Below are 25,143 nucleotides of genomic sequence, written 5' to 3'. Positions count from 1 at the left end.
GATGCGTCACAAAGTAATCGAGTCAAATTAAGACTTTGAGATACTATAGAGAAGTGTTGATTAGACTGAAGGCTAGCATATCCGTCAAATGGTATATCACTTCATCCTAGCTTTAGATAATGGAGCTCAGTGGCTGCTGGTGCTGGATGTGTGAGCTGGTGCTGGATGTGTGAGCTGGTGCTGGATGTCTGATTTTCGTCTAAAGTGCCATGGCAGAATGAGAGATGGTGTTTCGAAATGAATAACTTCTTCCCCAAACTTTCTCTTCTCTGCAAGACCGCGAAAATGCTTTTTTCGGGTGGGCGTCGACGCCGTAGTCGGCGCAACAGGCAAGATGGACGTGCTTCTGGTCTTCCAACTCTAACAAGTACGCTTCCCATCAGCTACAGTATCTCTTTCCACAGAGCTCCTCTTCCTCCTGCCTATCCTGTGCGCGAGCACCAGATGCGTTTGAGATCTCACGATCTTCCACCTTCCCCACCTGAGGAAGGATATCGAGTCAACAACATGCACCGTCATTGTAAGTTCCCATGTCCTCCCATGCTCACGCCCAAGGCACCTAAGCTGACCGAATTTCGAGCTGCAGCAAACGATAGCACACCCTCGAATATCGGTCTTAACACTGATGCCTTTTCCGATGCCCAAATTGTCCGTGAGCCTTTGCTGCCCTCTTTCGCCTGGATGCTAAACGACCCCGAGGATTCTGGAGAAGATAATGAAGAGTATGAAGACCGTGAAGGACTGGATAGGCCCTTCTTGAGTGGCTATGACTCCTCCCCCAGCAACCGTGTTTGGGATCAACGCAACCTACCTGTACAAGACTTCGAGATCTATGAAGATCCTCCTGACCAGCCATCCCGACGCCCTTCCACGCCACAGAGCCTTGGCAACCCCGACTCTGATAAGGAGAATCTCCTCCCCTCCGAGGGGTCTCGATCTGACTTGTCCTCGAATGAGGACATGGCGGAGGCCTTAGGCCAAGGCCGCCTGCCAGGCGAATGGACTGTATTCGAAATCCCCTACGTTGAGCCTTTGGCGGAGCGGTCTCTGGATTCGGCCGGCAACCTTGTCCGCAACACTGTGCCAGCTCCTATTTTCAGCCACGGGGTAAGTATTTTTGCGCACCTCTTGTTATCTTTTTATTCGCCTATTAATAGTTTGATTGACCTACAGGACCTGCGTCGCCTAGATGACGAGCTCAGTCGTCGTCTGGCTGTCCACCATCCGACCGAGCATGACCAGGCCGAGCGTGGCTTCCCTAGCCAGTATGATAGAATGTAGGGAGAAGGAGGTGCCACAGCGGACAGAGGAACACATACGGTATCTGCTACCATTTGAAAATGGCCTAAACTAAGGATCAGCTTTCAGCTCTCTTATTCCTCAGAGATTCTTCAAATGAAATGAATTTTAAATTTAGTGTACTAATAATCAGACATTTACCTGCCTATGAAGACAACCTCTCAACCATTTTCCGAGTATAAGGTAATAAATTATCGTCATGATGATGTAGGCACTGTACACTGGTATTGGATGCGAAATAGTACAGGCTAAGATCTGCATAGTTCTAATTTTACTGCCCGTGAGGACTCCTCGTAGATCCAAAGAAATGCGTATTTTTATTTTTAGCTAAATATCAGGCAGTGCAACCTCTCTCCAGAGAGCCGAAATCAAATAGAGCAATCCACCTGCCTGTAAATATCAAAATAGCTATCACCACCTGTCTCTTGACCCGATAGTCCATTGTTCTCCCCCCAGCCTGTCCGCATTTAAAATCATTCAGTCGCTTCAAGGATATCTGGCTGGTTCTTGTTATTCTGATGGCCTGGGACATCTGTATCTTCACTTTGTTCGTCGTTGTTCAAGAAATTCGCTTCTTCGTGCTGAGGCGCCTCACCAGCTTTCTCCCTTTCCTCTGCACTGGTCATATCCTTGTTGTCACTCTTGGTTTCAATGATAATGAAATTCTTTCCATCGTCTCGAACATCGCCAAATATTTCTAAAAGCTCTTTTACTAAGCTGCGTTCCGTCGTAGCCGAAGAGCCCATGTATTGATCAATTTCTCGGGTTTTTCGCTCTTGTATCTCAAGCATTCTGTCGTCGAGAGAACCTTTAGTGACAACACGGACGGTCTCGACTGTTCTCTTCTGGCCAATGCGAATCAAGCGACTTTGGGCCTATAAAATGGTTATTATTTGGTAAATAGAGAATGAAAAGTACAAAATCGGCCCACCTGATCTTCTATGGCTTCGTTCCACCAAAGGTCAATAAGAATGCACTTGTTCGCGCATGAGAGATCCAAGCCAGTTCCACCGGTCCGAAGAGTTGCTAGAAGAATATTTACTTCGCTGCTCTCGCGGAAATTCTTGAGGTTGCTGTTGCGAGTGGCATGAGAAACGTTTCCGGAAAGCTAATTTATGACTTTTAGTATCCAATAATGAAGATCCCTTCCACTGAACATACCTTGACGAAATTCCAACCCTCCCGCTTGCAAATTTGCTCAAGTATCTTGAGAGTGTTCAAGAAAAGAGTGAACACCACAATTTTGTTGCTTCTATCCTTCATCCAGCATTTGATGATTTCGGAGACTTTGTTAAGTTTCGAGCTAGGGACCTGGGGTCCAAGGACTTTGATCCAGTCCTTTTCATCGCCACAAGAGGGAGAATCGTCGGAAGTATCATCCTCACCAACGCTAAAAGGCAGCGGATGATATTCTTTCCTGTTCTCCGCTTTCTGTTTGCCTTCTTTGGTTTGATCTTGATCCCCGGCACTCTTCTTGCGCTTTTGAGCTAAAGGAATTAGGCTGATTTCCTTGTCTACCTGCTCAGAAGAAGCATATCCTTCGATAGGTGTCTTGCACGCTCGACAATTTGGCGTAGCTATTTCGTTACCCTCGTTCACAGTGAGACCGTAAAAGCATTCCTCGCAGTACAAGTGATGGCAAGAGGTAATGAAACCACGGTGTGGTGGGTGACGGCAGACGGGACAATGAACCCTCGCGTAGCGTTCTGTCCACTCGTTCATATTGCGTAATTGGAGCATCTTCCTCCGGAACCCCTGAATGATATTCCCTGCTTTCTCGGAATCGGTGGCTCTGATTCTATGAGGATCTTCCAAAGAGGCGGTTGGAACCATTACGAACTTTTCCATCGTCAAGGTAGACGAGATGATGCGCGCTGAGTCTGTTTGATGGTCCTCTTGGCACTTGGCAATACATCGGAATCGATCTAGAAGCCCTGTATTGAGCAGCAGCTTTCCATCGATGTAGTTTTCTTTTTCGTAACTCTGCCAAAGTGTGAGAATATGACTGGATGCCATACGTAGCGCCAGGAACATTGCGAAGATTAAACCCCACTGAATAGATGCCTCCTCTCGGGCTTGCTTTGCTATTCCCTCTTGTGTTAGAAAGCCTTGTGGACCCAGCGTTGAGAAATTCACTCACTATTTATTTTCTGGATCCAGCTCGAGCCTATCCGTTTATAAAGAAGGGCTTCCGGCTCATACGGGTTGACATAGACGGTCTTGGGATCAACCCCTGGCAGTTTAACAATTGGGTGACCGAAGAGCTTTGTCTCGTAGGTATTCCGATGAAGAATCAGAGCGAGAAGCTCAAAAAGGGAGTCTGAAGCTTTTTCATCACTCTAGGTAGACAGGAGCAACCAAGGACAGTCAGTAAGAATGTATCAAAACTTGAAAACCCCGGGGCAACTCTCGTTTTTCGTTTAAACCAGTTTGAGAGACATACGGTATAGTTCTTTTCAAAATCCCCCATTGTCATGCAACCTGCAATTCGGAGGAACTCGAAGTACGGGAATAGTTCATCGATTTTGCTGAGTCTGCAAGTCAGTAAGCCGATTGATGAGGTATTCCCAATGCTCAAATTCCCGACTAATGTATATATTTGGTAGGAGGGATAACAAGCGTAAGATGCACCGTTGTATCTGAGCCATTGTTCTGTGAAAAAAACACTGGAGCGCAACTTACTTGTGGAGGGGTGTTCCTGTGATAATCCATCGTTTCTTTCCGATCAATTTGCGAGCTGCGAGTGAGGTTTTCGATTCCGGATTCTTAATCTCATGAGCCTCTGCATATAGTGCGAGTATGAGTATTCATCCAGGCCACTGTTGCCAGACCACAGATACTCACCGTCAAGAATGATCCGATACCATTCCACTTTGTGTAAAGTTCCCATTCTACTGCTTTGTATTCCGCGAGCGACTTCGATCGCCTCAGTCGAAAGACCTTTTGGTGCGACGGCAGGTAATGGGTATGAGCTCCGTACTTGCGAATAAGAGGCAAGTCTGCATTTTGTGAGCGGAGTGTATGTAATTCCATATTGAGAAAAGTACTTACACGATGCCTTGCATGGATACGACATCCACCGGAAGCTTGTGACTGGGTTTGAAAAGAAGCACCCCACCGGTAATTTCAGGATCGCAATGCGTGGTGAGATGATCGTACCTCAAGCAGTGTTTTAGCCAAATGGAAATCTTCTACTGAAACATCGAGCTTACCAGTGATGCAACAGACCAGCAGGAGCAACGATAAGGGTACTCCTGGGTGATCTTTTCCGAAGGAAAGTTCGATCATCCATGATATTTGCCATGGCGTCCACGGTCTTACCTAGTCCCATGGAGTCGCACAGCATTCCACCATTGGTCATAGATCGCTCTCGTGTTCGCTGCAACTGTCAATACTTATTTCAATTGCTAGGTGAGTGGTTGTAATAGCTTACCATCCATGCGGTAACCAGCACCTGGCAAAATGAATTAGTTTATATCTCCAAAAGAGAGAACAGGAAAAGACGAACTTGGTGAGGTTTAAGACTTATGTCCAGACCATGGACTTTCCAACCATTTTGCCCATCAGACGTTGGCGGATGATTGAACTTGTTGACTGATCTTTGTAATTGGTCTCCGTCCCTTTTTTCGCCGGTGTACTCAACGAGTCGATCAATGAGGTCCTCAGTGTTTGTTTCCTCGAAAATAGGAAGTTCTTTTGAGCTGGCCATCTTCTGGAGACTAGCGGTGATTCTTTTCGGAAGAAGCCGCTCAAACTCTTGGATAGTCATTTTTGAAGTCCGCGATTTGCCAGAGGCAGACACTTGAGTGCCCCTGGAGGTGATTCTGTAGGTATGCCCAAAACAGTATTTTGTGAGTATGCCGATAACCCCTCTGATAAGCGTGTAGGTTTCTTTCGAGGCTTTTGAGAAGAGCTTGCTTTTGTGGAGCCGCCTTCCTCGCTTAGTTCATGGGAGGCTCTAATAGAGGAAACTTGCTCGTCTTTTCCCGTGCATGTTTTCATACGCTCGGGATTCGAAGAAAGAAGTTTCGGTTTAATGGTTTGGTGACAATGGAGCTCCCTGTGTTGATTAGATACGGCGTATTTTGCTGCGGTTGAATAGAGGATACTGACGAGACGTTTGCATCACATCCTATCAAAGAATCTCCTGAATCGGAGCGGCCTGCATGGCCTAGTCGATCAGTATTGGTATTTCAAGGTCATGAGGATTTTATTAGAGATATTTGACCGCGAATAGACAGTTGAGTTGTACTGATACCTTTTTCTGGTTCGGATAACTTTATATGCTCCAAGTCAGGAAGAGACACATCCCCCCTTTTCGGAGAGATATTTTTGTCGGTGGGAGCCATAACCACTATAAAGGAGTACTCTCGTGATTGATAGATCACTGGGTAAATTGATGAAGAAGGAATGAGGGTCTGTGGTGAGCAAAGGTTAGTGAGTCAAAAGTGCAAACAGCAACAAAAGGGTGGATTTAAGGGCTCCCGTTTGGAATTGAAGCGGACCAATTGCAGTTAAGTCTGGATAGAAGGGAAGGATGAGGCACAATGGGTCTTCGGACAGTGACAAGCTGGTAGGAATTGAGCAGAAGTCACACAAAGTCAGACTCACAAGGATTTGCACTGAAGGATGTCGATGGTATTAGAGAGAGATGGTGAAGAAGAAGAGGAGGAGGAGGAGGAGGAGGAGTAGTGGAGAGTGAGAAATATGATGAGAAAGGACAGTAAGAAGGGTGGGTCGTTATGAACCAGGCTTATGGCGAGAGTAGAGATAAGGAAGAGTAATGACGGGAGAGCGAGATTATGGTGGAAAGAGGTCAAAAAGGAGCAAATTAGAAAGAGAGTGTAGGAAGGCTTGTATATACCGGAAGGGCTGGAATCAATTCTTCCGAGTACAATAAAACAGATGGTATCAGGATGGAACAAGAGTATCGAAATGGGCGTTAAACCAATAGAGAAGTCATCTAGCCTTTAAGTGGTATTTGCAACCTATTGCGGCGATCTTCCAACTGGTACTTTTTTTGATTCGTTGTAACCATCCTCGCCCAGAGAGTATCTTATATGTATGAAGTGTTTGCCCAACACCTCTCACGGAATGATGTACATGCGAGAGCCTGGGAGGACGGTATAAAAGGGCGGAGTGGATGGATACCAATGTATAGGGGTGCAATACTGCCGAAGCCTGTACATGGAAATTGCATAGCAGGACATTGTATACGAAATATGATTTGAGACAGATCTTAAGAAGTGTCTGTATAAGAAATTAATCCATTTCTGCAGGGAAAAAAGTTACAATGACTTGGATTGGTATTCACCAAGCTCCGACCCAATGCGATGAAGTTGGTCTCCATGTCACGGTGATGATATATTATTAATGACAAAAATGGACTTATTCCAGTCCCCGAATAAACGCCTGAAATGGTAGATTGAATGTCTCGGGTATCATTATCATGCAACAGCCAATAGATAGCATAATGGTGAAAAGGGACAGGGAGAAACATCAGCCAAGCAGCCCAGACAGTCAGTTGGTTTACTGTGCTGCGACCATCGACGGAGAGCCAAACTCGTCAGGGGAGTGCTGCGGTTGAGCCTCAATTGGGCCGAAAGATATAGGAGGCACGATTGGTTTGATCTCCTCGGGTATGGGGGAACCCTGATCTGGGGCGGATACACTGGTCGCGTGCGATGTGTCGGATTCGGCGTCTGTGACTGCGGATGCCGTGGACATGTTTTCTGAGAAAGTGTAGTTAGAAACAGACCCCGCGGGTTCATCCACAGCGACAGGCTCTGGATCGGGAAGGTCTTGAATTTGCGGGGCAGGGCTGTCAACAGCTTCATAGAAGAGCATAAACACGCCGCCCTGGGACATGGCGTGTCCTTCGCTGACCATTTGCACATCGTCATCGCTGAGCCGAAACCAGCGTTCTGTTTTCTCTTTATCCCCTTCAGCCTGAAGGACCTCTTCTGGGACAGAAGCTGGGAACTCGTCGGTTTGGTATTTGCGGTAGCAAATGTAATGCCCGTTTTCGTGTCGACCATAGTGTGTGATGATGGCCCGAAGTTCATAATGCCTGCTTGGTAGACGGATGGCGTGTGCAGGCTGAGGAAGCATAGATTCCGAAGGATCCATAACCCACTGTTCAAAGGAATTGCCGGATCTGTCGGCAGCATTGGCTCCGAGGCACCAATCATTTAGATCGAGGGTTTTGGGAAATTTGACAGCAGCATGGTTCTTCTTGAGCATTCCAGTCATCTCGTCAAATAGACTGCGGTTGACATGTACCACAAGACTCTGAGGAGCTCGGGCAATGACTGCTTGCCTGGATTTAGTCGAAGGCACCCGATTCTTCGGTGAAATGTGACACTTTTCAGTCAGGGTTTTCTCTGCGAAATCATCTTCTTCGATGGCTGTGTTGACAGCCTCTAGGCGTGTAAGCGCAGATTTTCGGACAGCGTCAGATAGGCCGGGGGTCTTTGGCCCATCATGCGCAGAACCGACATGCGAAACGTCACCAAGCAAATTATGCAGCTGGTCCTTAGCTCGTAACAACGTACACTTGGCACATTCCACACCTTCAATAGGCTCCAAAGTCATGTATTGATCCAGGCATTCTTGGACGTGATATTCAAATTGTCCACCAAGTCGTACCGTGAGGCAATTGAAAGGTATGAGCGAGAGGCCTTCCGTCCAACCACATGTCATGCAGCCCACCCTTTGCGCCAGTAGGCCTTCCAGAGGATTACGCAGGGACGACTTGATTACCACGTTGGGAGAACCGTCATCCTCACCATCGTCATTGATGTCTTTCAAGATGTCCTCGTCCCGGCCAACCATCTTCAAACCCATATTCCTGGTTTGGCCTCGCGAGGCTTGCTGTACTTCGACATCGATTTGGTCCACAAGCTTCGAGAAATATTCCTGCGCATCTTGCTGTTGCCAACTGCTCATCGACTTGAGCTCCGCGGGTATCCAAAGTTTGTGCCCGGAATTTGATCCGCTGTTCAGATGGTCGATTATTCCTTTGAGTGCCTGGTGTGTTGAGAACGGGCCCTTGTCTGCCAGACGCTCGAGATTTCGCCCCAAGAATCGGTCGAATGATTTCAATGACGCAAGTCCCTGGATGATGCTATTTTGATAGCAAGAGTTGTCCCAGTTTCCCAGGCCTGGTGGAGTAGTGTCTTTGTTGTTTCCTAGTAGCGCGCCTCCCAGACTAGACAAAGAGCGCGACCGTCGGAAGAACGGGAAGACGCTGTTATCTAAGCCAAGTATGCGTCGCATCGCCTCATTTTTGGCCGCAAAACTCATGTCGGTAGGATTCGAAGGGTAGGACCCGGAGGGCGAAATGCGTGTATCTAACGCGACAAGAATCCAACTAGGCGTTGCGAACACTAGAAGGTCCCAGCTGAGTTGGATCAGGGAAATCGGGACAAACCCAAAGTGATCAAGGAGGATGTAAATAGAGAATACGGCAAGACCGGCATAAGCTATCGTCTGGTTGTTTTGTAGGAGACTGAAGAGTGTCTCATCGTGGCTGTTTTGACTGGCGTAATGGATGGGGCCGGACGAATAAATGTCGACTCGCTGCCGAGCATTCATGGCGGAAGCAAAAAATCGGTAAGGCTGCAACAGCAGGGGAGGTACCTGTTGAGCATGAGCCGTGAGATCCCACAGAGGGTAAGTAGTGAAAGACGCGAGGCAAAAGAAGTTGGAGGTGGAGAATGTGACAACCTGTGGTATAAGCGACGCCTCTGTTTGGTCCGAGGCTGCGCTTTATGTCTTCCTCGCTCCCCGCAAAAAGTTTTTTTATCGATAGCAGTCTCCCCACAGATCTTAAGATTGCAAAACATAACTATGGCGAAGAGCAAAGGTAAGCGAAAGTCCCGTCCAGTTCTCTATGTGGAATTCAGGACGGCTTTACTAATAGCGTGCTAGCCCATTCAAATACTCGCGCAGCACGCCGGGCTGCTTCCCCAAGCTTGGATGTTGACCGTTCCTGACAACTGCCCCGCGAGCAGAATCTCCGACAGCCCAGCGCCCCTCCGTGTTGGCCAACCGTGCGAGCTCTGGCATTCAAAAGAAACAGAAAAAGCAAAAGTTATCCAGGGCGCAGAGATTGCGACAACAGAAGGGCATGGAAAGGGCTGAGGCTGTCTTGGATCAACTCGAGATCAAGAAGGCCAAGAGCATTACACGCAGCAAGATCGTCAAAGCACGAAGGGTATGGACTATGATGCATAATATGCCTGTAAGCTGTCTTTTTTAACTGACACGCTCCGCCTAGGGTGATTGGGAAGAACTGAACAAAAAGTCGTCCGCGTTCGCCGCTCTCCAACAAGATGAAGAGGATGAGGACGAAGACGATGATGCCATGACCGACACAGTCACACAGTCAAAAGAAAATCCTATTACCTTCTCATCCACGGGGCTCCATCCGGGAGGAATCCCTGCAGTCGCAGATCCTGCCCCAATCGATGAGGACGATCAAATTACTTGAGCTTAAGCAACCTCCACCGACACCCGATCCTGACGCGACCTATTTCCTTGGCCGAAGCTGATTGATCATGCGTTCAATCTCGGTAGCCGCAGGCCCGGATGCTTTATTTCGGAGGAGTTCCAAAGTATTCAAGTCTTTGGCCTTGTGTGCCTCTTCACCCGCCTTGACAATCATTCCACACTTGACCCACATTTCGATACGCTCCGCGACAGACAAGTTGGTGCACTTGGGGACGAACAAGGAAGCAAGCTTGGTGTTCCCAGCGCCAAGCACTTCATTATAGAAAGGCTGGTTCTTATGTTAGCGCACATCGTACAGCCAATGATTGAATGAAACGATTTCTTACCTCCCAACCGATGGGCGACTTCTTGTTCTTGTTTAATTCTTCTAGCTCACCCCAGTCGCGCTTGGCCACCAACGCTCTGAGCCTCAGCCACCAGTAGGTCTTCTCGGGCATCCTAAACTCGCCCTGCATCTTTTGGGCGCGCTTGCCGTAACCAGCTCGGATAAGCCTGTAGATAGTTTCGTTCAAACTAAGACCCAAGAATTCCGTGCGATCGGCCAGGTCTTTGTCCAGGGCTTCCTGAGCTTTGAGCAAATGAGATGCTTCCGATATCAACTTTTGCTGGAGAACCACCGTGGGATCCTTGGAATCAGATAACAGCCGCGAGGCTAGTTGCAGCTTCTCGATTTTCTGCTGAACTTGGTCCGCCGCTAAAGCCTCGACTAGCAATGCATTGGATCCATCAAGTGGGCGGTCATCTTGGTAATAGAGATCCTTCAGCAACTCCATGTCCTCGTCCCGAGCAGTTGCTTCCACCAAAGCCGAAGCCATGGGGCGGGTGTTGATCATCCGGAAGAAGCTTGCAAGAGGTATCTTGCTCTTAAGATGCAGGAGAACAAAGTTCACCAGATCATCATCGCCACTTTCAATCGCCTTGTCCAGAGCTAGCTCATCTTCTTCCATGTTCAGCAGAAGTGGAACTTGTTTGCCAGCTCGAGGCTCATGATTCAACAGCCGTGTTGCAAGATGCGACCGGCCTTCATCATAGGCAGTCTGAGCAATCATTTCGAAGGAAATACCAGGCTTGCCTTCAAGTCTCTGGACAATGAGCTTGCACACGGCCTCATCATCTACGGTGGACACTCTGACTTTTTGACTAGCCCAGTGAACGTAGATCTTGTCAGCGGGAATTTGGAGGTATTCAGACACCCTAATAGCAAGCAGATATTCATGGCGGTTTGTAAGGCGCTCAACTAGACCCTCAGGCGTCAACCGCAGGTACTGTGCATATGAGATAGGGATGCCAATTTTGTAGTCGCGAACTGCTGAGATGACACGGAGTTTTTCGGTCATTTCAACAAACTCATCGCTATTATAGAGCTCAAGTACTGATTTCCCGAACGAAGCAGCTTTCAGGAGTCTCTTCTGCCAATAGCTGTCGAATTCATGACCAGCAGCCTTAATGCATGTGTCCACCGCTGCAGGGAGGCTGGAACGAATACGTTGTATATTTTCGTCTGCCTTGGGCGACTTCTTCTCCATCTGCTCTACTGAATCAAGTAGGACTGAAGAGGGAGACGAAGCCCCAAGGCGGAAGATTTCCTCGGTGGTGCCTGCTTATGTTAAGGCAATTATCTCTTTCGGGGTGCTCAGATGTACTCACCATCAACCTTGTGGAGGAACTCGCAGCTATCATTTGTGAGAAGATGTACTCCATCAAATTCCGGTATTACGTGGACACGGCCGTCGTAGTAATATCTGTGGGATGTCAATCATCTCGAAGTCGTTCAAGAAAACACTAAGGCCACTTACTTGGATGCGGCACCACTAGGCCCAACAAGGTGAATCTCGTCTTCCCATGCGAGGACAACGGCTTCATCGCCACACCAATTCACGGAGCTAGGTGGCACCCGTGCCTTCGAATCGTATTCACAGAGTTTATTTTGGAAGTCATTGCTAACTACCCAAAGCTTTCCTTCGCTGGTATAAAGAGCGATGAAACGACCAGTTGGAGACACACCTACGTGTTTGAATGGGCCATCTTGTAGGATTTTATCTTCAGCATCTGTAGAGTCAATTAGGAACACTGTCTTGTCAACCGCTAGAAGGACCTCCACGGAGCGCGAGAGAGTATGAGTCGGTGAGATCAAGGCCCATGAAGAAACTTCTCCCTCTGGACAAGGGGCGAGCAGTTTTGGGCGTGGCTCGTCATATTTGGAGACAGCAATCAGCTGGTTATTTGAAAGCAAAGCTACCAGTCCCGAAGCCCAGAATTGGCAGGCCCTGACACCGTATTCTTCCGCGCCCTGAACGTATGTTAGCCTGTAGACTTGGACTTCGCTAATATTGAAACTTACATTCCCGAGAGAGAAGGAGGTGAATTCGCCATCTAGGCCAAAGTAGCGGCGAACGGTCCCGTCTTCGGCGACCACTAGGAGTTCCTCTTTATCGGACCAGCCGAGACCCCTGATTGTGGCTTGCTCCCACTGGTGGATGGTCAGTCGATGTGTAAAGTTAATTGTAAAACAGAGGGTGAAGCGTACATGGATTCGATTGATCAGCTTCCCAGAGTATGAATATATGTCAATATTCGATCGGCTCTGGGAATCGCGTAGCCTCACAGGCTTCGTTTCGTCACGATACAGCGCTGCAATGAGTTCCTTGTTAGCTCTGAATTATTTAACAGCGACACTACAGCTCTGGGTAGGCCGTACCAATAGTCCCACCATATGGTGCGCCCGCGACAATGTAGTTCTCTAACTCAACTTCATCGTCAAAGACGGCGTCATATACGGTGATTTTGCGGTAAAAGCTATCGCCGACTTTTTCCCAGTTGGCGAGCGGGTTTGAAGGGGCCATTCCGAATAGGGATGATCATAAACGATGGCCTGGAGAGACCGTCCAGCCGGATATCTTGTGTTGATGAGTTGGGATTGGATCAAGTGAACCGGCTGCTGTCCGTGGGGATTTGCGCTAGTCTATTTTTGGAATACTCGATCCCCGTTTGATCAGGCGTTAAGGCGTCGATATGGTTCCTGGCCCCAGTCCGCTCCCCTCCGCCTTCGTGCTTCCCGTTTAGATTACGTCCACTATCAAAGATTCATTGATAGCGATCGTGATGGATAACTCGGGCCTTGAAGAAGCTGCACAGCAGTTATCAGATCTTGAAGTGGCTTTGTTTTTGTCGCTAGCCGCCCGAGAACACTGTCTGATCGAGACTACGATGGAATCTATTGAAGACGTCGCGAAAGGGTTAGCATTGGTAACTATGACCTACAGAAGCATACTTCGATGAGAAGCGGCTGCATTGACACCAACTATAGATTTGCTCGGAGTCTTTTGCTTTATCATCATCAATTATTGATTGTTGGCCCACTACTTCTATCGAGGAAGTACATGACGACATTCTGTCTGTCGATGCACGCAAAGTCCTGAGCCGACCAGCAAATCCTCGAATGAAGACTGAATCTGTATGAGTGGATATAACGCATAGTGCATACAACTCTCTAACAAACCCAGTCCAGTATGATCTCATCCTATGCAGGTCGTCGAAACGGAAGCAAATCCCCACTTCCTAGTGCAATCGATGAGCCAAATCTCGTCAACGTGGTCATTGCCAAAAATTTCAATTCAAGCAATGACGATCTGCAAGTCCAATTCTTACAAGTAAGACACCTGCGAGCCGGCTTTTGAGTATCAGCTAATAGACCTGAAGCTCATGCGAGCTAGGAAACTTGTGACGACGAAAGGGGCTCTCTCTGCACCTGCGGATTTCCTTTTCATTCCCCTGGTAGTCCGAGAATCAGACCAACTACACCCCCCCAATCAAGTCGCATTTGGTGAGTGTCCAGTCTGTCAATGCTATGTAATTCAAGCTAATTTATAGTCAGAATGACAATCTTTTCATCTCCCATTTCCATGACCACCTGTCTTCATACACTCACCAGGAAGAGGACGATTGGAATTCTGAGGGAGAAGCGTCCACTTCATCAGTCATTCACACACCTGGGCTCACCCCTGACATTTCCAAAAATATAGGCCCAAAAGTCGATCAACAGGTACAGCTGCCTTTAATTATGGCCGCAAATTTTTTCCCAGGGCTAAAAATAATGCACAGATGATTGAGGCTCTTCGTACAGCCTGTGAAACAGTGACTACGAGCGCCGAAGTGACTCGTTACATGCAAGATATTGTCGTGTTTCTACGCCTGAGCCGCGCAGTTGCTGGGGGCATATCTGCGAGGGCAAACTTTCAATTTATCCAGTTATCACGGTAAGATATTGTCGACACCAAAAGAAGAATTCACGACTGGCCGTCTAACTATGTCTATAGAATGCTTGCCCCTTTGCATGGGATTGACTATTTGACCCCTTCCATTGTCGTGCTGGCAGCAAGAAAGGTGTTTCGCCATCGGATCGTTGTCGCAACGCCCGCGGAAGACCGGAGCATACAGTACGGCAGCGATATAGGTGCTGTTGCTCAGGTTCTAGCTGAAGTGACCCCGGACTCAATTCTGGACGGTGTTTTGGCGTTAGAGCCTCCAGTCTGATGGGCTCCTATAATGAGTGTTTGAAGATACCCCGTTTGAGAAGAGAATGATTTTTTTGCAATTGAAGAACTCCAAAGATGAAGAGCAGGACCAGCCATGTCTAATCTATGGACAGATCGAGAATAGCGCACTCTCGAGAAAAGTTGGTCTTCAAGGCACCGTTCAAGCTTAGATGGCGCTTGTTGGCCTGACTCTTAAGAAGAGATCTTGCTGCAAGAACATCTTTTCCTCGCCGGCCAAACTATTCTCACCATCATGGCATCTATTCCCATGGTTTTGGCGGTTAGTTCTCCAGATGGCATCTGTGGCTTTGCAATGAGCTCGCCACTCTCTCAAGACAACATCGATCTCGGTCTTCGAGTCGCCAACTAAAGCATCCATCTTGATATCATTTCTGTCATATCCAAATGGATCCTCCAGTTGCGAACCAATTCCTTCGATCCCATACAGTGTGAACATCACTAAGCTGACAATTGGGATAGCCCACCACCCCATTTCATCGACCATAGCAAATGGAAGCACACATCCGAATAGTGCAAGCACTTGCTTTTGATGAATACTTGGCGTATGAGTTAGCACGGTGCTCAAGATCAAATAATCCAAAAAAGAAAGAAAAAAAGAAAAAAGGAACAAAAAAAAACTCAATCTTACAGGTGGGCCACTGGCATAGGCGTCAATTTGATCGTTTCCATGCGTCCATAGGCATCAAGAAGCGAGTTCAACTGGGCCTGCATCTGGCTCGCGCCAGGGGCAGGATACCAGCCCCTCTGTTCACCACGTTTGATAAAGCCGTCCACCAAGAAGGTTAACTGGAAAGGCAAGCCCAGCCCCTCATCTTCATGACCTTGGAGCCCAGAGGGCAGCAAGCCCGCATAATCTGGGTTGAAGGCAGCCGTGCCTCGTTCATCGACATCATTTCCAAAGATCCCCCCTATCGCCCATGCAGCACCCCACTCTGCGCGTAGATGGTTCTTAACTGCAAATGGAATGGCCATCAAGATGCGTATAGTGCGCTCGATATCTTCCCGTTCAGCAGGAGTTGGGGGTCCTCGGGTGGTGCTGTAGCTGTTTGTAGCGATAGTGCGTACAAGGTTGCGCACGCATGTATTCATGGTGGTCATTCCATTGCGACCATCCCAGAATCGATTATAGGATGTCTGGTTTCGAAAGACGAGGATCAGACCCACGACGATGGAGAGGGAAGGGATCTTTTTTGGTCGCGCTGTGTGAGTTCTCTTGTCGAGGTTTGGAACACCGAGGCGATATTGCCAAAACTTACGATGCTGTTGGGGATTCCCACTGTATCGAAGACATAGGTGTCGAGGTACACGACGAAGGCTGTGAATAGGGAGTGCAGCAAGACTGGCACCAATACTTCTAAATGAATAGCCCCTTTTATGAATCGAAGAACCAAGGGCCATCTGCATGTGTTAGTATCATAATTTAATAAACATTGGAGTTCCTGGCGCCAGTGTCGTTGCGAACCTTCGAGGCTTCCGACGCGACGATAGCAGGTGCGGGTGTGTGTCGCGCCGCGAGTGATGGCGAGTGTAGGTGTTTTGTCGGCTCAACACCGGCGTGCTGGGTTCGCTGAAGGCCAGGGGCATGATGAACTGGCTTTCCTAGGTTATCTAGAAGTATAACCTGCGACGAAGTTGGGATTTATAAGCCCTGCAGCGCTGAACATGCCACCCGGCGCCATGAAGTCGAGGTGGGGAAAGTGATCGTCGTTATGCACGCTGACATCGTTGCTGCACCACGCAGCCACATGTCAGGGGCGTTCGCATCCACTCCACCTGTCATGACCTGATTCTGCGTTTGATTGGTTGTGGTTTCTTTTCTTTTTCAGTATCAACGTCGTGTAACCAGTCCACTTTATTGTTCAGATCTGTCGAGTCCAAGTAAACACGCCTACGGCCTCGTTTCGAAGCCCCCCCACATATGTTTCATATGACACAACCTCGAGAATCTACAAAATCTGTCAACAGTCTTTTTTCACTCTATGCATACACAATTTGAAGGCCTTTCGCTCACCCAATACCTCCTGTGCAGGGCCTGGACAAAAAGTGCCCAGTCAAATTCCTCACATACTTCTTAGAATCGCTCATGGGCATAGTTCACTTGCATGTATTCTACTTCGTAGCATGATCGATAGTATTCGGTATAGTACTAGTATCTGGATCTTCGTCTTCTTGCGACTTGTAAAGAATTACAACGTCCATCATCTACTAATTAATCAAGGTACCAAAACATAGGCCTTTAGGGCTGCATTAATAGCAGACTGTTAGCGTAGCTTTGAAGGCCTCTCTTCCTCATGCGCGCCCACTGTGGTCGTATTGTTCAGTCGTTTCGTCCTTTCGTCGTTTATGTAGCGGCTTCGTGGACGCCTTCGTAACGGTAGGAATGCATGCGGCTTCGGAGGTCTTGTGTAAGTATCTCTTTTTGTCAAACCTTCTTCCTTGTACTTTAAAGTAGCGATGGTAATATCTTTCCGTTTCTAAAGTTCCCTATTCAGAACTTATATAAATACATTTCCTTAAGACACGAGAGTGTCTTCCTATCAACGGTTTCCCTACCCTTTGGGCTCTTGATCCTGGGTCTTCCAGTTTATTGATAGAAGCTTGGCGTGGGTGCCGCAAACCAGGGAATGGTATACTAATTAATATTACAACCACAAAGTGCAGTCTTGCTGAAGGTTTGAATGTACTAGTCGAGTAGTCAGATTCTGTGCGGAAAAATATTGCTTACAGTGCCGGTGTTCTTGAAGGGTACCAGTATCATATTAAATTGAGTCCACTAGCTTTGTATAAGAGAGCAAGATTACCTTCCCAAATATCCAAATCCCTCAAGTTTCACCCAGCTGTAACTTTACCAGCCGTGGGGATGAATGCTAGAAGTTGTGGGATTGAAACACTCCAATAGGATAGGCGCGCGTGGCTTTGAATTTCTTGGTCGTGGTACTTGTTGCAGTCAGGCTAACCTGAGAAGTGTTCCAAGGTTCGCTGCATGCGTCATTGGATAAGGCCTCTGCAGGCAACAGTTCCACGCACATGGGCGATTCAAATTTGTAGCCACCTTCCCAGGATTTGAAGAATTCGGGAGCCTGATCCGAGTAGTGATTTAGTCTATGGTATTGCATCGATAGTGATGGATGAGGCGCACTCTAAGTCCGGAATGAGTGGAGTGGATTATATCACGATTGTTAATTCTGAGATATTAAATTCAAACTTGAACTGACATATGGCGGGCAAAGACAGAAACGCAAACAACAATAGCTTGAGGTCGAGATGGACTATGCTAGATCATGATAAAGCCGGATCTGGTGCGATTCAACTAGAAGGGACGGCAAGGAAAGTCAAAAAAGGGGCCTGATGTGCCAGAGATGCCACGAAAATCATAAAAGAGCCTAGTCTGCTGAAGGGTATATCGAACAAAGGTGGATGCGAGAAGGAAAGGGCGGAACGCTGAATTTGCCAAAAGCACTTGATTTTGGGCACTTTGTGGACGCCATCGTAGAATGTAGCTCATGATCAGCATCCACCGGGTGCGCTGGGTTAATGCGAGCATAGGAAAAGATGTAAAATGTGTGCAAATACCACCAAATGATTTTTTAGATCAGAATGTCCAACCCGAAATAGAGGCTCATTGCATGACAGCGCGACCGTCGAATGCCAAGGGGCCAGTGTCATTTCGTGGAGTAAAGGGGTTGTCGTCCGACGTTTCCGAAAAAACCCGGGGTGTCAGCACGAAGACGGGACGGTCCAGGTACATTCAGCGGCTGAGTTGACTGCCACCCAGGAATGTTGCTTGTGGCGCTGCGAACGAGGTCATCCTTACTAGTATTAGGCGCAGAGGAGTCCGAATTTCGGCCGTCTTCTGTGTCTGCATCGAGCCTTTGATCATCTTGCAAATGCAGATTTTCCACATCGGTAGCCAGATCCGGTTCCTCATGGTTGACACCGTTGGTGGCTAGATCATGCACCGGAGGGTGTGTTTCAGCTTGAGGCAGCTCGGGGACCGATGCTGGCGACGCCTCGTCTTTCGCCTCAATCTCGTTCTCAGCCTCACCATTGATTTCTGGTTGGTCTGGCGTATCATCAACTTCGGCACTCAAATCAGTAAAAGCTCGACAGTTGGGGCACTGGAACATAGGATAATCTGGCGAATGAAGCAAGCGGCTAATGCATTTGTAATGCCAAACGTGGGCACAAGCAGCCATGAATAAGCATTGATACGGGCGCTGGAACAAGATTAGCTAAAAGAGTCAGATAGGAAAGCAGAAGAGACTTACCAGAACGGAACCGAGGCAGATCGAGCATTCACGGCAGCCGGAGTAATCAGGGTTGTCGCCCTTTCCGAGATTTTTGATGAGACTTTCGGTATTTTTACTGAAATGCCGTTAGTTTTGTTATAGGAACAAATTCCGGGGGAGGAGGGATGAAGGGTTCATACTTAAACTCATTGGGTTGCTGCTGCCACGACCGATTGCATTCGACGCGAATACGTACGCAGCGGAAAATCATTTCCTCGCCGCCCCGAAAGTCAATTCCCAGTTGCACAATGTCTCCGTCCTTAATGGAGTAAAGGCGGGACGCCATGTTCGGTTGGCTGAGCCGCATATGATTCAAGAAGGTACCTGACGAGCTGCCTACATCTTTGACGTGCCACTGCCCGTTCATGTACAAAAATTCGCAATGTTTACGACTGACAACCTTCGACTTGAAGCCCACGGGTGCATCGGATGGCTCCGTGGGGTTTGGGACCGGAACGCCATCCCGCTCAGAGTAACGTCCAACTTTGATCACGCAACTTTCGGAGGGTAGTGTGCGGCTGATTGGGACGAAAGGTAACGAGGGTCGTGAGCTTTGGTAGGTATCGGTGTATGGGAAAAACCGAATGACCGCCTTCTGTTTAGGTTTCGACGAGGAGGAAGCGGCGGTATCAGGCGTTGCAGCATCAGCTGGGGTAGAACCGGTCAAGTCGGGATTTGCTTGGGTGGGCGGCTCTGGGGAGGCTGATACGGGTTCTGAAGTAGAAGCAGTTCGATCCGGGCGTTGAGTGCGACCATGCACAACGGAGGAGCTTCTCAGTCTAGCCATAACACGCGCGCTTGAGCCAGATTCGTCAGGGGGGGTGGAGTGCGAAGAATCGGTGGATGAAGTTGGGTTTTCGGGAGCACGAGAACTCGGGGCGGGAGCAGAAGTGAAGCGGGACAAAGGCGGCTGCTCAGATTCGGGGCATGGGCAGTAGGCGAGTGCCCAGGTGATTCTGAACCACCGGAAGACAACCAAGACAGACGACTGCCGTTGCGATTCCGTTGCCCACTTGGGGATGAGAGGTTCTGTGTGTATGCTCGAAGCTGGCTCAGACGACGAAGCCGTCCTGGGCGAGGAGCATCGGGAAGCGAAGTGGAGGCGGTGGCGGTCGAGGCAGACATGATGTGCGCACGCGTCTTTCTCTCCGCACGTCAATGAGGGGAAAGCAAACAGGCCAAGGGTTCAATTTTGAAAAACAAGAAATTGGGGATTTAAGGGTCTGGCAACCTCAAGATGGTCGGAATCCAAGGGAACGTGCCGAACTCTGGGAGGGGGAAGCCGCTAAAAGAAGATCTGCAACTGGGCTGAGAAAAAAAAATTGTCTTTTTAGGCCATGCTCATGCGAGGCTAAAAAAGACGAGGATTGACGTGAAGTTGAAGAAGTGTACGAGGAGTCAGAAAGGGAATCTCCAGAAGCCGAATCCGGGACTGTGACGATATAAAGAGAATCCTGGAACCAAAGGAAGAGGAACCAAATATCGGAGGGGATCCGCTTTGCTCTAAGACTCTTTTCTACATTTTGACTTGCTGACCACAGATGACCATGTATGGGGCCACTCTCTCCATTGCCACTAGTACCTTCAGGTTGGTCATAAGGTACTTCCAGACCGTCTTAACTAAGACTTGGTGTCCATAACTAACGAGTTACCTAGGTAGTCTTTATCTTCAGCAAACCCACTGTGCCCTTTTTCTTCCCCTTCGGTCCTCTGGGATTTACTCAAGCGCCTGTTAGATGAGACTGGAGCCCTGTATAACCTGTCGCTTAAGGTAGCTTCAGGTGCCTTTGCGCTTTGCGGGGGCAGATCCCGTGTCTCTCTGCCAGTGATTCTTGCGCTAGGAGAATGCGGCAAAGTTAAATACTGGGGATATACACTTGAAGAATCCATCCAACTTGACGAGAAGAAACTCGAAAGACTCCCAAGCTCTCAGATGGTGGTATCCGATCTAAGACCGCACTATATTGTCTAGTTACTTCACGCGGACAATCTGGTGATCATCTGCGTCACTTTGGGGCTCAGTGTGTCCCCATCACAAGGCGCTCTCCCGCGATGGCAGGCCGGACGTCATTGGATCCTGGAGCTGCACGGACCCCATCGACGGCGAATGCGGGAGGCTGGGAAACACTTCATTGAATGTGAAGATCAAATAGAGATATAGACAATGGGTATCATACCAGCATGGATAGCATGGATAGGAGGGGCTCTTCCTGCTAATTCTCTTCTCGTTCTATCCGTAAATAGGTCTGTAGATCAATCAATAGCACTTGAAAGCGCGAACAAATTCCTGCAGGCGCGGATTGGTTGCAGCTGCCGCGGGATGATGCGCTGCTGGAGCTTGTTATCGTGGAACCCGCATTGCAATCCTGGAAGGCATTAAGGTCCGGTTCGAGATAAGAATATCAGTCTTTCCAGCTCATTTTTTGGGGCTTTCTGCTTTCTGCGCTCTGCATTTCCTGCGTCGCCGGATAAGATCACCCTGTCATATGCAATCGAGGCAGTTATGAGGTTCCGCGTGTATCGGATCTGAGGGGGCACACTAGTGACAGCTCCTGCAACCTCGTCCTCTCTTCTTTTCCCCCCCCCCCTCCTTCCCTACTTTTGCTTCTGATCTCCTACCACATTTATTCCATCTACATCGCTCGTCCCGCCTTGCCCATCTTCGTTGAGACCTAGTCACGCGCCAGGGCCTGTGTTCCCCTCTCTTCCTTCCTGTCTCAACCTCCCCCCGAAAAAAGCTTGCGCATGCTCCCCAGTCCAGCCTCTTCCCCGTCAACCCCCGACCTTCCCCGCAAAAATTTGGTTGATAACCTCTTTCTCGATCTCAGTGTGCGCCCGGTGGCGGGTTGAGGAGGCATGAGTGGAATCGTGAACACCTGCCTGTCGTGCCTGTCGGGCTTCGACCGATGGTGTCATATTACTGACTGTCTCGGGGCTGGCCGCTCGAGGGATGGCATTTATGAAACGGCGCTCGCAGATAACGAACGAGAAGCTGTATCGGATGTTCTGGGATTCTTAGCAAAATGTGAGCCGTCTCTATCCATCAGTCATGTGGATAAGAAACCCCCGACCGGAAAGTCCTGAGACAATACTTTCGTCTGGAAGCTAACACATCGCCCTCGTATCAGCGCGCTGAAACCGACTTCTTTACTGGAGAGCCACTAAGAGCCTTGTGTACCCTGGTGTATTCGGAGAATATTGATCTACAACGGAGCGCAAGCCTGACCTTTGCCGAAATCACCGAAAATGGTGCGTATGGATGACCGTTGTCATGGATCCCTTCACTAACATGTGTTCACTTCGTAGATGTGCGAGAGGTTGATCGTGATACACTGGAGCCCATCCTGTACCTGCTCCAGAGCTCTGATATTGAAGTTCAGCGAGCTGCCAGCGCCGCCTTGGGCAACTTAGCTGTCAACGGTTCGTTTCCCCGGATTAAACTGCTTCGCGCTTTCTGACAACTTGATATAGGCGAGAACAAAGTCTTGATAGTTTCGCTTGGAGGGCTGGCCCCTCTGATCCGCCAGATGATGTCGCCCAATGTCGAGGTGCAATGTAATGCGGTGGGATGTATCACGAACTTGGCTACGCACGAGGAGAACAAGGCGAAAATCGCGCGCTCGGGCGCACTGGGTCCGCTAATCCGACTCGCGAAAGCAAAGGATATGCGTGTCCAGCGTAATGCAACGGGCGCTCTTCTCAATATGACCCATTCTGGTATGTCACTCTGTACTTATATCCCCCAACCGTTGGCTAACCAGAACCCTCCAGTCGATAACCGCCAACAGCTCGTCAACGCCGGTGCCATCCCCGTTCTTGTTCACCTCCTCTCATCCGCCGATGTCGATGTGCAGTATTATTGCACAACAGCCCTTAGCAACATTGCCGTCGATTCGACCAATCGAAAGCGTCTCGCTCAGACGGAATCCCGTCTCGTTCAGTCGTTAGTCCACCTTATGGACTCGTCAACGCCCAGAGTACAATGCCAAGCTGCTTTAGCTTTGCGCAATCTTGCTTCAGATGAAAAATATCAGCTGGAGATTGTTCGTGCCAAGGGTCTATCTCCCCTGCTTCGACTCCTCCAGTCTTCCTACCTTCCCCTCATTCTCTCCGCTGTTGCCTGCATTCGCAATATTTCTATCCACCCTCTCAACGAATCGCCTATCATTGAGGCCGGCTTCCTGAAACCTCTCGTGGATCTCCTCGGAACCACCGACAACGAGGAAATTCAGTGCCACGCCATCTCTACGCTCCGCAATCTTGCCGCCAGCTCCGACCGCAACAAAGAACTTGTCTTGCAGGCCGGTGCTGTACAGAAATGCAAGGACCTGGTTCTCCGGGTTCCGCTCACTGTCCAGTCAGAGATGACTGCTGCTGTCGCTGTACTGGCTCTCAGTGATGAGCTGAAACCCCACCTTCTCCAACTCGGCGTCTTTGATGTCCTGATTCCTCTTACTAGCTCAGAAAGCATTGAGGTGCAAGGGAACAGCGCAGCTGCTCTGGGCAATCTCTCATCCAAAGGTGAGTCACCTGCTGTTAACTTTACAATATTGACATTGCACTAACAATCATTCTAAGTGGGTGACTATTCTATCTTCGTCCGTAATTGGTCAGATCCGAATGGCGGTATCCACGGTTACCTGCAGCGATTCCTCGCTAGTGGCGATCCAACTTTCCAGCACATTGCCATCTGGACTCTTCTACAGCTTCTAGAATCCGAAGACAAAGCTCTCATCGGGCTTATCCATAAGTCAGAGGACATTGTACAGATGGTCAAATCCATTTCTGACAAAAACATTGAATCTGACGATGAAGAAGTTGACGACGGGGAAGGCGAAGTCGTTGCGCTCGCACGCCGGTGCCTGGAGCTTCTTGGGGTTGGTCCAAAACAAACTCTTGTGGAGGCATAAAGGCTCCAACCTTGTTGCTGCGCAATGGTATTTCGGTCCTATTTCCCTCCGCTCTGACGCTTATCTTTTCTCTTCCTCTTTTCCCTCGGGTGTTAGCTTGGGCATTATGTACCGTTGCAACGGGTTCTGTCAGCGGGTATTCGGAGTCTTTTGTCTCTTTGTTCCCTGTTTCTTCAATGTCTATGTATTTGGGTCGGTGTGTCTCTTGATTCCCTGTTCCTACGCATACATGGTTGTCTTGTATCCATGCTAGAAGTGACCTTTCATAATTAATTGGTCTTCGGTGCACCGTATTCATCGGGTGAATGAGCCAACTTAGGCAATCCAGGAGTTGAAGTTAATGGGAGTCGACCTCCTGGGCGGACTCGTAGTACTATGGGCGGGGAAACCTACTTCCGGGCCCGCTCTTCTTCCGCTGAAAAAAAAGAAGGTCCAGGAGCTCCAGCCTTTACCTCCAGCTCTTCAACGACGCCCAAGGGCTTCCTTCTACAATGGCCACTTCTCTCCCATCGGTGGCGATTCCAGGCCAGCGTCTTGGCTCCGTAGCTGCATATGCAGCTGGACCAGGCACACACATCCAACAAGCCAACATTTACGCCTCAATTGCTGGTCCCGTTGTTGTCGATCCTGCACCACCAAAGACCCAAAGCAAATCAACGCTCCGGGTCTCTCGAGTAATTCCTGCCCCCTCCCGTGGAACTTTATCTGGAACTTCCCAAAAACCGCGCTACAACACTCTTCCTGCGATCGACTCCATCGTCCTTGCCCGAGTCACACGCGTGCAAAAGCGACAGGCGACAGTCTCTATCCTAGTCGTGCTTGACGAGTCAGCCGCGAACTCAGATCCATCAAAGTCTGCTTCAGACAATGATAACGTTGCCTCTATCCTGACTTCGGCAGCGAACCCAGAGAACCACAGCAATACCGATGAATTGCGTTTCCAGGCGCTGATCCGTAAAGAGGATGTGCGGGCTGTCGAGAAGGATCGTGTCGTCATGGACGAGATGTTCCGTGTCGGCGATATCGTTCGTGGTTCTGTCATTTCTCTAGGCGATCAGAGCTTCTACTACCTCACCACAGCTCGCAATGACCTCGGCGTTGTTATGGCCCGCAGCGATGCTGGCAACATGATGTTCCCTGCTAGCTGGAAGGAGATGAGAGACCCGGTCACTGGTGTCGGGGAGCCACGGAAGGTCGCCAGGCCATTCTGAGGACTCAACTGTTCGCCTGTGACTGTGCATAAGACAATATTCGTCAACAACTGCCGTGATGATACCCTAACAAGAACAGGGCTGCTATTCACACATTGGTCAATAAGGTACAACTCCAATATGGATCGCGCCATAATTCTCAGTTGGCAAAACACCTCGCATTTTCAATACCAGAGACCACGAACATCTCCTGTCCTTTGAAGTGAGTTTCAGCTATTAATAGCACCCATACTTAGGTATGGTTGCCACGATTCGGCATTTTGCCTATTTACACTTGGCCCATGACTCAAGTGTACCCACGCTCCAGTGGAACCCCGCTACCTGCTCCGCAGACATACGTGATACCCATTCAGTTCAGAAAATG

General features: G+C 49.0%; 11 protein-coding genes across 11 annotated transcripts; 5 read left to right on the top strand and 6 right to left on the bottom strand.

The window, feature by feature from the left end:
- Positions 1–444: 444 nt before the first annotated feature.
- N7468_001673 (uncharacterized protein) lies at positions 445–1,281 on the top strand (the record flags this gene model as incomplete). Its single annotated transcript, XM_058470970.1, has 3 exons — positions 445–520; positions 587–1,107; positions 1,174–1,281. The coding sequence occupies 3 exons, from the start codon at positions 445–447 to the stop codon at positions 1,279–1,281; spliced, it is 705 nt and encodes a 234-aa protein (XP_058334111.1).
- A 491-nt stretch (positions 1,282–1,772) lies between these two features.
- N7468_001672 (putative SNF2 family helicase) lies at positions 1,773–5,068 on the bottom strand (the record flags this gene model as incomplete). The annotated part of the gene is made up of 11 exons (XM_058470969.1): positions 1,773–2,174; positions 2,231–2,407; positions 2,461–3,383; positions 3,440–3,638; positions 3,743–3,827; positions 3,982–4,081; positions 4,144–4,298; positions 4,351–4,458; positions 4,512–4,678; positions 4,733–4,753; positions 4,808–5,068. The coding sequence occupies 11 exons, from the start codon at positions 5,066–5,068 to the stop codon at positions 1,773–1,775; spliced, it is 2,598 nt and encodes an 865-aa protein (XP_058334110.1).
- A 1,760-nt stretch (positions 5,069–6,828) lies between these two features.
- On the bottom strand, positions 6,829–8,895 carry N7468_001671 (ubiquitin-specific protease UBP1; the record flags this gene model as incomplete). The annotated part of the gene is made up of 1 exon (XM_058470968.1): positions 6,829–8,895. The coding sequence occupies one exon, from the start codon at positions 8,893–8,895 to the stop codon at positions 6,829–6,831; it is 2,067 nt and encodes a 688-aa protein (XP_058334109.1).
- A 255-nt stretch (positions 8,896–9,150) lies between these two features.
- On the top strand, positions 9,151–9,793 carry N7468_001670 (Alb1 domain-containing protein; the record flags this gene model as incomplete). The annotated part of the gene is made up of 3 exons (XM_058470967.1): positions 9,151–9,166; positions 9,312–9,517; positions 9,581–9,793. 3 exons carry the CDS (start codon positions 9,151–9,153, stop codon positions 9,791–9,793), a joined length of 435 nt encoding a protein of 144 aa, XP_058334108.1.
- Positions 9,794–9,832: 39 nt separating this feature from the next.
- On the bottom strand, positions 9,833–12,656 carry vp16 (tethering complex subunit VPS16; the record flags this gene model as incomplete). Its single annotated transcript, XM_058470966.1, has 7 exons — positions 9,833–10,081; positions 10,140–11,410; positions 11,461–11,555; positions 11,610–12,103; positions 12,155–12,283; positions 12,341–12,444; positions 12,512–12,656. 7 exons carry the CDS (start codon positions 12,654–12,656, stop codon positions 9,833–9,835), a joined length of 2,487 nt encoding a protein of 828 aa, XP_058334107.1.
- A 259-nt stretch (positions 12,657–12,915) lies between these two features.
- N7468_001668 (uncharacterized protein) lies at positions 12,916–14,346 on the top strand (the record flags this gene model as incomplete). The annotated part of the gene is made up of 7 exons (XM_058470965.1): positions 12,916–13,059; positions 13,121–13,267; positions 13,317–13,463; positions 13,592–13,636; positions 13,688–13,855; positions 13,915–14,069; positions 14,130–14,346. 7 exons carry the CDS (start codon positions 12,916–12,918, stop codon positions 14,344–14,346), a joined length of 1,023 nt encoding a protein of 340 aa, XP_058334106.1.
- A 168-nt stretch (positions 14,347–14,514) lies between these two features.
- N7468_001667 (bestrophin family protein) lies at positions 14,515–15,953 on the bottom strand (the record flags this gene model as incomplete). The annotated part of the gene is made up of 4 exons (XM_058470964.1): positions 14,515–14,905; positions 14,998–15,554; positions 15,626–15,767; positions 15,832–15,953. The coding sequence occupies 4 exons, from the start codon at positions 15,951–15,953 to the stop codon at positions 14,515–14,517; spliced, it is 1,212 nt and encodes a 403-aa protein (XP_058334105.1).
- A 1,283-nt stretch (positions 15,954–17,236) lies between these two features.
- N7468_001666 (uncharacterized protein) lies at positions 17,237–17,485 on the bottom strand (the record flags this gene model as incomplete). The annotated part of the gene is made up of 1 exon (XM_058470963.1): positions 17,237–17,485. One exon carries the CDS (start codon positions 17,483–17,485, stop codon positions 17,237–17,239), a length of 249 nt encoding a protein of 82 aa, XP_058334104.1.
- Positions 17,486–18,031: 546 nt separating this feature from the next.
- On the bottom strand, positions 18,032–19,783 carry N7468_001665 (FHA domain protein; the record flags this gene model as incomplete). The annotated part of the gene is made up of 4 exons (XM_058470962.1): positions 18,032–18,586; positions 18,638–18,734; positions 18,799–19,687; positions 19,717–19,783. 4 exons carry the CDS (start codon positions 19,781–19,783, stop codon positions 18,032–18,034), a joined length of 1,608 nt encoding a protein of 535 aa, XP_058334103.1.
- Positions 19,784–21,514: 1,731 nt separating this feature from the next.
- Positions 21,515–23,568, top strand: vac8 (protein anchor VAC8; the record flags this gene model as incomplete). The annotated part of the gene is made up of 6 exons (XM_058470961.1): positions 21,515–21,683; positions 21,737–21,907; positions 21,965–22,078; positions 22,130–22,375; positions 22,430–23,179; positions 23,237–23,568. 6 exons carry the CDS (start codon positions 21,515–21,517, stop codon positions 23,566–23,568), a joined length of 1,782 nt encoding a protein of 593 aa, XP_058334102.1.
- Positions 23,569–24,059: 491 nt separating this feature from the next.
- Positions 24,060–24,779, top strand: N7468_001663 (exosome non-catalytic core subunit CSL4; the record flags this gene model as incomplete). The annotated part of the gene is made up of 1 exon (XM_058470960.1): positions 24,060–24,779. One exon carries the CDS (start codon positions 24,060–24,062, stop codon positions 24,777–24,779), a length of 720 nt encoding a protein of 239 aa, XP_058334101.1.
- Between the last annotated feature and the right edge of the window lie 364 nt (positions 24,780–25,143).

Source organism: Penicillium chermesinum, assembly GCF_028974085.1.
Source record: "Penicillium chermesinum strain IBT 19713 chromosome Unknown utg000002l:1.0-5270490.0:1.0-5274688.0, whole genome shotgun sequence".
Classification (NCBI taxonomy): domain Eukaryota; kingdom Fungi; phylum Ascomycota; class Eurotiomycetes; order Eurotiales; family Aspergillaceae; genus Penicillium; species Penicillium chermesinum.
The sequence above is the reverse complement of the archived record's forward strand: the minus strand, read 5'-3'. Positions and strand labels throughout refer to the sequence as shown.